At 40.7% G+C, this 10,496-nt stretch overlaps 1 protein-coding gene across 2 annotated transcripts; it reads right to left on the bottom strand.

The window, feature by feature from the left end:
* Nucleotides 1-468: 468 nt before the first annotated feature.
* On the bottom strand, nt 469-6,992 carry RNF7 (ring finger protein 7). Of its 2 annotated transcripts, none has more exons than XM_070577579.1 (3): nt 6,541-6,992; nt 3,071-3,118; nt 469-1,480 (listed from the first exon to the last, which is right to left on the bottom strand). In XM_070577579.1, the coding sequence occupies exons 1-3, from the start codon at nt 6,713-6,715 to the stop codon at nt 1,362-1,364; spliced, it is 342 nt and encodes a 113-aa protein (XP_070433680.1). In that variant the 5' UTR covers nt 6,716-6,992; the 3' UTR covers nt 469-1,361. The 2 variants fall into 2 exon arrangements, with proteins under 2 accessions (XP_070433680.1, XP_070433679.1); XM_070577578.1 differs by having other exon boundaries at nt 6,548-6,850.
* Between the last annotated feature and the right edge of the window lie 3,504 nt (nt 6,993-10,496).

Genomic DNA, 10,496 nt, shown 5'->3' with positions numbered 1-10,496 from the left:
CAAATGGTCAAACAGTTGTATACTGCAATTAATTTTCTCTGTAGACAACTGTGAAAGAATACACGAGCAAAAATTTCCAAAGAAATCTGATTAATAAATGGTACGCAATGTGACAGCATACACAATTCTAATTTTTATTCTAATTATTGTTTTGTTAACATTCTTTTATCTAGCCACATTCTTGAGATTTAAAAAGATTCATACTGGCAAACTGAAATTGCAGAAGTGGAATGGTCAAGATTTTAAGGTTTTAGTTTTTAAAATTTGTAGCAGCAGCCTCTATTATGGAAAAATTCAAAACGAACTCGTGGCCCATAAATTATTACAAGGTAACCTCTACTAAGTGTAAATGAGTTTGATAAAATTTAATTATTTTCTCACACTTATATGTTTCTAGGTAATAAACTTTAAATTTTACTATTACCAAACAAGAGTATATGAATATTTTTTCAAATGAAATGAAAGCACTCACTTGAAAAATTAGTTTATTAAATTTTAAGCTTGTGCATAAAATTGCAATAATGACAATTCAAATGAAGTAACAGAATAAACTATTTATTAAAACACCATGTGATAAAATAAACTTTCTGATCTAACGCTACAGTGGTAAACATTTTCCCCTCATTAGCATTCCACCTAAAACAGTTAAATTACAACATAATCTGACCAGAACTTGAAAATACTTCTGTCCTTTACCACTCAGCGATTGAACAGTGAGGTGAGTGCAGATTCTGGGTTTTCTTGAGGAGTCAAAGGTGGAGAATGATATAACCTAATGACAATCGAAAGCCCATACACCCAAAGGTCAAATTTCATCTGTCCTGTGCACTGGTACAACCTTAAAATTCTCATTATATCAAATAAGGATTTAATGAATCACCCCCTCTTCACCAAAAATAAATATTAGGACAAATTAAGGAGAAGAGTTGGGTTTTAAACTGCACTTTATTTGTTACTGTAACATTTTCTTCTTTTAACTGATCAACTGTAAGCATGCAAAAAATTCTCTTCTGAATGGAACTGCTTCCACAGCCCCTCAGCTATCAATAAGTAAATGATCAAAGTCATTCAATTTGTAGCTCTCTCCTCCTTTATAGCACTTCTAAGCAGTGTATATGACACATACCACAGAGGTAGGAAAGACCATCTTTAATAAATTATCTTCTTAATTGTAGACAATTTCTGAAAATAAAACTGACAAAACGCTAAACCATGCCTTTCATGAGTCCCATAGGACCACAGATCCATTTCCTCCCATTCCAAGAATCAGTCCCCTGGAATGTTCTAGCCTTTGTAGGGCACTTGATGACAAGATCCAACAGGGCTCCGAACAGCTACACTGAGAAGGCCTTCCAGCACTCTCATTTGCCAATTCTCTGGACCACCCAGTCCTGCTGGCAGAGAGGGCAGCGATTGTTCTGTTTCACCCACAGGGACATGCAGCAGTTGTGGAAGGAATGATTACACTCTCCCCAGACCACTGAAAGAAAACAAGAATATCTGACGTTACATATTTCACTTTCAATTACTGAGCTCAGAATTATAGCTTATTTTGTGTTATGAATAATAATCATGGTTCATAATTCTGAATAAACATGGTTAATTGGTCAAAATAATTTTTTCTGTCTACAAAGAAATAGAAACTTACATGTGTAAATTACACTTAAGAAGGGAGATAAGGCACTGTGCTTGGGAGACTCTCCATCACTGTTCTAGATTCTGCGGGTGATGTGGTGGCTCCCCAGTTCCTACATAGCTCCACATGCTGTCTTCCCGACGTTAGGAGGTTAAAGGCTTGAGCCTTCCTTAGATCCTAGACTTTCTCAGTCACGCACTGATCTTGCAGATCTTTTCGGTTTTATTTTATTGAAAAATGTCCTCCTGATTTTTATTTACCGAGATATAAGGAGTTTCAAATGTTTTCAGTTCATAGCAGGTTATTACAAATAGGTGACATGCTTCTATACATTATACTTGTACATCCACTGATTTGTTTCCTAGAAGCGGTGATGAACTGTTACGTCATCTGTAAGCAGTGCGACTCTTCACGTAACAAACAGAATAAAATTTTCAAAGTGGCTGTGTGGAAAAAGAGGCCTCTCTGTGATCAAAGAAAGCTGGCCTATACCTCACATTCCCAAACTAATATTTTTTAAACAAACAGCATGAAAGAAAAATCTTAAACCAAGGGAAATCACCCACAATCTGAAATACAATCTCAAACATAAGCTTCATTTGTCCTTTGCTTGACCAGCTGAGCTCTATAACAGAATGATGACAGAAACAGAAAAAAAGGAGAAAAGAAAAAAGTCTGCTTATGAAAACTGGCTGTAGGGGTAGGAAGCAAGAGGGAATCATTCTAAGTGTTTCGAGTGGAAGAAACAGGATTTGATCAAAACTGCTAAGAAGCTGTACGTAAACTACACAAAGTACAAAGTTAATCTTTTATTCTAGGAAAACTTTTAAACACCTATATATAGCAATCTAGAAGTGATGACCTCAAGAACTAGGACAAAAACTATTGAATTGCTTAAAAGATTTAGCCTAAGACAACTTTTGCAGTCCCAGACTCTAAGGAAAATTTATTAGATTTCTATATACAAACTACATTCCAAAAAAAAAATCTGGAGATTTAGAATCTTTTCTACCTTAGTTGAAAAGTTATATACTGTATCATAAAAGAGTACTGAAAACTGAAATGCTTTATTGGAATAAAATCTTATGGAACTGACCTATAACAGTCAAAATTTAAATAATGTTTTGGCAAATTCTTTATTTTATAATTTTCTTAATAGAAGAGAATTATTATTTTTTTTTGATTATCAAAATGTTCACTGTGCCCATGTCAGGAACATATAAACAATTCTTCTTAATTACAGGCAATAAAAGGACTTGAAGATTAATTCCACTAAGGCTTTCTGAGAAACAACACATTTAATATTAACAATGGATCACTGCTTTACAGTTTATTTTTGTGTATTGATAAAGTCAATCTTAATTGCAAATTCAAACATCCCCACTGAGAGAAAACCTTTAGTTGAAAAAGCAAGAGAACGAAATTACAACATACCAACACAATCCTCCTGTTTGTTTTCAGCTTGACATCTAAGACAGGCATCTGAAAGTAAACAAACAGCAATCCTCATTCTGATGCTCTAAATGCAATTTTTAAAACCTAGATACTTCAAAGTCAAATAAAAGCCTAAATGGCTAGAGATGGAGAGAAAACACTCCTACTATTAATTTCTCATCTGAACATTGTTTAAAAATGAATAAAGTACAAGGCACTCCACTAATTTATTTATGACCTGGGGCCATTTCACAAGGGTTACCGACCTTTTATTACAAGCTCTGAAGAAAAGATGTCCTGATGTTTATTTTCAAGACATCCTTTTAAATAAGCCATGCATATATACTGGTATTTGCTTATACATACATAAACTCTAGAAAGATTAATAATAAAGTTTACCTTGGAGGCCATGGAATGGGAAGGAATTTTCATTGTATTTTTTCCTAATTTTTGAATTATGTGACTGTATAATCTACATAAAAATTAAACAAAGAAACCCTCCTAAATACTAAGTTCTCTTTTTTCCCTTAAGAAAATGTTCCCTTTACAAATAAGTCTGAGCCCAAAGTATTTACCCAACAATGGCAAAGTATTTTAATAAAGTATTTGAGAGTAAATACTAGGAATGAGAAACTAAAGGATATGCTAGAAGTTTTCAAAAATCAGTCTGTATTACCATTGGATTGATGAAGGGGGTAACAGAACATTTTAGGGACCAATGTAATGGATTCATTCACTAGCTGGAAAAGGAGTCAAAGTTGGGTAAAAGGAAGTTCAAACCAACAGAAATAAGTAGTTTTTAATATAAATTGGAGAAAAATACTTTGGTTAAACTAGCCCCACGGTGGAGCTGAAGTCTGCTTCTCTTCTTACCCCAGGCGCTGCTGCGGCATTTGAGTACTTCTCTCTGCATGCCCTGATCCTAAAAATCACACTGCCTCTCCAGTACAGATTAAAAACAACCACTGCCTCCGGAGGCTTTCTTCAATCCCACAATTACTGAGTATCCAGTTTGTGCAAGGACTTATGCACTGCAGACACCAAAATGACCAAGTCTGGGTCCCTGGCTCACCAGCAAATGGGAGGTAGACCGGCAAACAACTGAATACCCTAAGGATCGTGATCTAACAGTGAAGACATGGCTCTGGTTCTGTGCAATGACAGAATGAGCATCTGTGATCCCAACTGCCTCTTTTACAAATTAGGAAAACAAGGGCCCCAGAACGTTATGTCAAATGTTTAAATTAACATACAGCCATGAAGGTTACTCTGGCTCTTTAGAACTTGGCAGTACTAGCAAACCTATTCCCCTCTTCCTCATCAGCACTCGCTCACTGTGCCATCTGCTCCTTTCAGAATGAGGGGAGAAGAGTGGAAACCAAGGAAGAGAGAGTTAACCACATGGGAATGGGCTGACAGGTAAATTTTGGATCAAGAAGTCATAATACATCATTTAGGTGTATGAGATGAATTTCAACCATTAAGGAAATGGGATTAAGGTGACTCTTTTTGTAGAATCTACAAATCTCTGAATTGTGCTTATAGTTTTGATTTGGATTATCAAAAACTGACTTAAATGGATGAAATACCTAAAGTTTCAGATAAAAGAAAAACATTTCTTTGGGGGATATTCCTAATATCTAAAAGAGCACTTTCTAAGGAGTATAGTAACAGTAACACCTTTTAGAAGGATGCTAGGGTGATGGGTGGGAAGTCTGAAAAACAAACTTGCTTCTGCAGTCACCTGACCACTAAGTGGATTTTCACACCTCATAAACAAAATACAAAGGTCTAGTCCAGAATACTTTCCTGAACCCAAAGTACAGCTGTTGTCCGTCTGCAACATTAATCCACAGTAGCAGAATATCTGCTATAATTAGAAAGTTAATGTGAGGCATTTATAGCTCATACTTTGACTTGCTTTAAATATCCCAGTAAAGTTTATTTGTTGCAAAATTTCAACCATTATTTTAAATTCTGCATTTCCACTTACTATTTTAAAATTTTTCTTTGGGGAGAAAAAGAAACATTCTTGCAAAAGACCAAAAGATTCAGTTGCCTGGAAAAGTTAAAAATGCCACCCATACTGGAAATTATGATTCTAGCTCTCAAGGGGAGAAATGAGGGGCTGCACTGCAGGCCAGTAAACAAGATGCTTTTAAAACCTAATATGCAAAATAAGTGCATCATGTCTGAAATCAAGCCATTTCAAAAGCAAAAAATAAAAACTACTTGAATCCCATTGTGGTAAATTCTCTTTGAAACAAGCCTTTATGAATAAAAACCGAGAGCATACTAACGAGTATAAATTGAGAAATCTTTCGATTCTGGTAGGTTTAAAATTTCATCCCTCGAGAAGTGAGAGAAATTCTCTTTTAGCTATTTTCTCCAATTCTCTCGTTTTGCAGAGCAAGACAAAGTTTTCGCACTACAGAAACGTCAGGTTTCTTCATCTACCCTCAAGAAACGACATTTAAGATACTCTCTCCGTGATTTTAAACGCCCCATTTCAAAACATAACTTGCATTTAAACAGCCCCTCTTTTTCAAGGTGGTCTGAAATCTTAAAACAGAAACCATATAAAAACATAGCGGGATAAAGCTGTTCTGAAAGGTTTCACTCAGTCCAATATTTCTATTCAAAATATCATAGAAAGAAATAAGACTTCTTTGTAAAAGGGGGTTCTCCATAAAGGCCTGACTCAGAGCAGGGCACTGTCTTCTGCAGGAAACGACGTCCTATGGTGCGGGCAGGCCAGGAAGGGGACGAAGATTTACGTTTTTGAATAAAGCGCTTCCATTCTTCAATTCCCACGAAACTTAAATATTCGTGAACTACCCTGTACCCTCTTCATGCCGAGCGAGTGCCATCTGACCCGTCTTGAATCATCCGGATTTAAAAGCCAGCAGAAGAGCAGCAGCTAATCCAAGAAGGCAATGGCTGGGAACGCTTTTCCTCCCTGCGCCTCTCAGGAGCCGGGCTGAGGGCGTGGTTTTGTGGAAGATGACTCCAGAGCATCACTTTGCTGAGACCAAACCCATTAACGTGCCCTGCTGAATCAGGGCCTTCACCCTGCCCGCTCTGCGGCGTGCTTTTAGAAGAGGGTGCCGGGGCTGGCCACACAAACCGAAGCGGTTCCTCCCAGCTCCCATCAAATCTCCCAGTTTTCTTTTCTTGATCACACCCATCACTACCTCCAATTACCTTCTTTAATTCCTCTGCTTACTGCCAAACGGGCAGTAACGCTCTCTACAGATCGCCAGCCCCCAGCGCTGGGCGCCTGGTGAACGACCCCACGGCCCCAGGCGGCGGCTGCACGGGCGTGGCCCCAGTCCCCTCGCGCCGGCACACGGCGCCCCCGCCCCCACTCCTCCAGGGAGGGGTCTCTCCGAGGCCTCGTCCGTCCCCCGCGCCCGGAGCCGGCCCCGCGGAGGCCGCAGCGCGGCCCGGGCCTCGCGTGCAGCGCTTACCCATCACCTGGACCCTGCAGATGGCGCACGTATCGCACTCCACGTCCCAGCTCCACATGGCCACCGCGTTCCACTTCTTGAGAGAGAACATTTTGTCGCCTCCCGACTTGGAGCCTGCGCTCCCCGAGTGCGAGGACAGGGTGCAGGGTTCCTCGCCGTCTTCCACGTCGGCCATGGCGGCGGCGCGGAGCCGGCCGCGAAGACGTTGGGTCGCGGGAGGCGGGCGGCTATGGCGGCTCCGTGGGGCCGCCCGACGGCCCACAGCGCCGCCCGCCGGCCCGCGGGGCCTACGACAGGATCTGCCCGCGATTGGCTGGCGCGGCCCAGTGACGTCACCGCACGGCAGCGCCGGCGCATCCCCGCCCCCCGCGCGCAGGCGCTGCCGGCAGGGCAGAGGGATGAGGGTCGCGGGCCGCCCGGCGGCTCCGGGTGAAGGCGACGCGTCGCGTCGGGTAGTGTCACTCCCGGGCGAGCGGGCGCACTCTGCGCAGGAGCACGTGTCCTGCTTTAGCCTTCAGGAGACTCACCGCTCTCATAAATTATCTTGTTAATGTATTCGTTTGTCTCGTCCCTCCCAAAGGTAAACCCCATCAGAGCGGGAACCACGTCTTTATCACCACTTTATCCTCGGTATCTGAAAAATGCCTGGCCTCGGGGGCGCACTTACTTGTTGAGTGAATCTTCTAGAAATCCGCTTCAGTGGTTCGCAAACTTTTTGGTCTCAGGACCCCTTCACACTAAAACATTCTTAGGACCTTAAAGAACTTTTATGTTATATATTATGTATATTATATATATATATCCTATATATATGTATAATTTAAAGGAAAACTTAAAATGGAGGAAAAATTTAAAACGTGTTCGTTTAAAAATAATAGTAATCATCCAATTACAAGTCATTATTAGAACAGTAACGTCACGTATCGTGGAACTTCTGGAAAACTCCACTGTATACTCATATGAGAGAGTGGAAAGAAACAGCTCTGAATTATGCAAACAGTTTTGACCTCCTTGGTCAAGGCTCGCAGGAACCCTGGGGACCATACTGAGCACCTCTGATCTAGTTTAACCTTCTCCTTTTATATGTAGGAGTAATGGCGTCCAGTAAAGAGCACACTGCTATTAGGTGGAGGTTACAGTGTTTTGAGGCCAGGGTTGTTCTTTTCCTAGCCCAGTGTCAGATTTCCTATTATATTTTCTCAAGCAAAGCAGACAACATCTCCATTTAGAAGACGAGAAAACTGAGGCACAGTGAGCCTAAGGAGATGCCCGATTACCGCCGCCACCTAGTGGTGGACACCTGCTGTGTCAGATTCGGAATTCAGAGCCTCCCGTCTCTTCTTACCGGGCCTCGGCATCCCCTCATCTCCTGATGCCAGGCCCTGTGCCTGGAGGGGCCAACCAAACTCAAGGAGTCTGGCAGAGGAGACAAGGATGCTTAAATGTGTTTGTTATTAGTGCCGTGGAGTCGATTCTGACTCCTAATGACCCTGTGCGCAGCAGAGCGGAACCTGCCCAGTCTTTTGCGCCTCTCACCTTCCGGAGCTGTATCAGACAATGCTCCGCTGCCGTACACAGGGTTTTCACAGCCAGTTTTTTTGGAAGTGTGTGGTCAGGTCCTTCTTCCTGGCATAAATGTGTAAAAATATAAATATGGACACAGGGTCACATTTGACTAGATGCTAATGTGTGCTGTCTGTCGAATGGTGTGTTAAATGCTGTGAGGGACAGAGACATTCCTGAGGACTGACGCAGTGAGGGAGAGCCTTATGGAAGAGGTGAAGTTTGAACTCCGGGGGAGATGGGAGGTCCTGGAGGCCAGGAAATGAGTGAAGAAAGCAAAGCTCTACGAGCTGTCAGCCAGCGCAGAGCAGTAGCAGTGGTGGCGGATGTGAATCTGACCACGCTAACTTTGTGAGCCAGACAGAAATGCCAATAAACAAACCCAGCTGAACCATACAGAACACATGTTTTGTTTGTATTAAGTGACCACACATCTGACTAGAGATGGCTCCACATGCTAGACGGCTAATAAAGAAAGAAGGCAGGTACCAGATGAGGATAAAATGCACCCAGCTGGTGGGAACCGGGCTGTTTGAAAGAGAAAGGGAAGGGAACTCAGAAGAAAGGCTAGAGGATGGTTAAGAGCGAGGAATGGTACCTGCCCCGGCGGAGTCTGAACCTCATCACCCTGCCCCTGGATTATTGAGTGCTCAGTTCCTTCCTGTCTCTCCTCCCCGGTCTAACTGCCTTTCAATCTAACGTGCCTGTTTAATTTTCCTCTACCTCCTTTTCCACCTGGCACTCTCTTGCTTAGAATGTTCCATGGCTCCGCATTATCATCAGAATAAAATCTCAGTGACCCAGTTGGTCATTTAAATCCTGCCACAATATGGCCTCAACCTACTTTTCTAGTGTCTTTCCCAAACACTCCTCTCCGAGATCCTCATCAAATTGGTCTGCTCAGTCATCCAAACACAGCCTGCTCTGTATTTTTTGTTTTTTTCTCACATTTTAGCATTTCTGAAATTGCCCTCCGCACTTAGGAAAAACTTACTCATCTTTGTGTTCTCACCGACCATTCTTTGTCACCATTTATTCATGTCCTTCCAGGAAATCATAGCACATCTCTCTTTTGGCACCAGGTCACATAGCAACTAAAAAATGCTGCTACTGATGTTTATCAAACAATTTTAAGTTTTTTCTAACTGACAGCTCGTAAATGATAAAAACATTAAAATAGTAAAATGAGTATATAATGAAAAAAAAAGCAAGTACTGTTAATGGACTCTCCAGAAATTCCTATATATGTGGAAGCAGACACATAGTACATCAGCTCATTAAAAAAATTTTTAATTTTGGTAAAATACACATAACATGAAGTTTGCCATCCTAGCCATTTTTAAGTGTACAGTTCAATAGTATTAAGTACATTCACATTGTTAACACAACCAATCTCCAGAACTTTTTCGTCTTCCAAAACTGAAACTCTATACCCTTTAAACAACTCTCCATTTCCCTCTCCTCTTCCCCTGGCATCCACCATCCTACTTTCTGTTTCTGAGTTTGACTATTCTCAATATCTCATATAAGTGGAATCAAACAGTATTTGTCTTTTTGTGACTGGTTTATTTCACTTAGCATGATGTCCTGAAGGTTCATCCATGTTGTAGCATGTGTCAGAATTTCCTTCCTTTTTAAAGCTGAATAATATTCCATTGTATGTATAGACCATATTTTGTTTATCCATTCATTTGGGTTGCTTCCACCTTTGACTATTGTGCATAATGCTGCTATGAACATAGATATACAAATAGCTCTTCAAGATCCCGCTTTCAATTCTTTTGTGTGTATACTCAGAAGTGAAATTGCTGGCTCATATTACATCACTTCACTTTTAATATGAGTTTTTCACATATACTATTCTCTAGACTGCTCTTTTTGTTTAACAGTATTACTTTGTCTTTCTGTATAAGCATTTATATATCTACATTATTCCTCTTGATGGCTGCATAGTATTCCACCACATATATTTCCTGTGATTTATTTCCCTGAGAATCCTCTGAGAACATTTAGTTGTTTCCAGTGTATAATAAACAGTGCCTCAGTGAATATCCTCATGTATATTTCTTTGCACAGTGTGAGAGTGTATCTGTAAAATAAATTTCTAGAAGTAGAATATCTGGGTCAAAAGCTATGTATTTTTCATTTTGATAGACACGGCCAAAAGACCCCTAAAGAGAAACAGATTTTAAACTCTCACCCAGTGGATGTCAGTGGCAAATTTCCATTTTTTTTCCAAATTTTTTTTTTTTAAATCAGGAATAATTTCTCAGGAGGCCTCACACATTGGATATTTAAATTCTGGAGATTTGCTAAATTGATCTCACTACTCTATAGCCTTTGTTACCCTCGATAATGACTTATATTATTTCAACTCTTATGCTCTATTATTG

The sequence above is a fragment of the Equus przewalskii genome, chromosome 15 (assembly GCF_037783145.1).
Source record: "Equus przewalskii isolate Varuska chromosome 15, EquPr2, whole genome shotgun sequence".
Classification (NCBI taxonomy): Eukaryota; Metazoa; Chordata; class Mammalia; order Perissodactyla; family Equidae; genus Equus; species Equus przewalskii.
The sequence above is the reverse complement of the archived record's forward strand: the minus strand, read 5'-3'. Positions and strand labels throughout refer to the sequence as shown.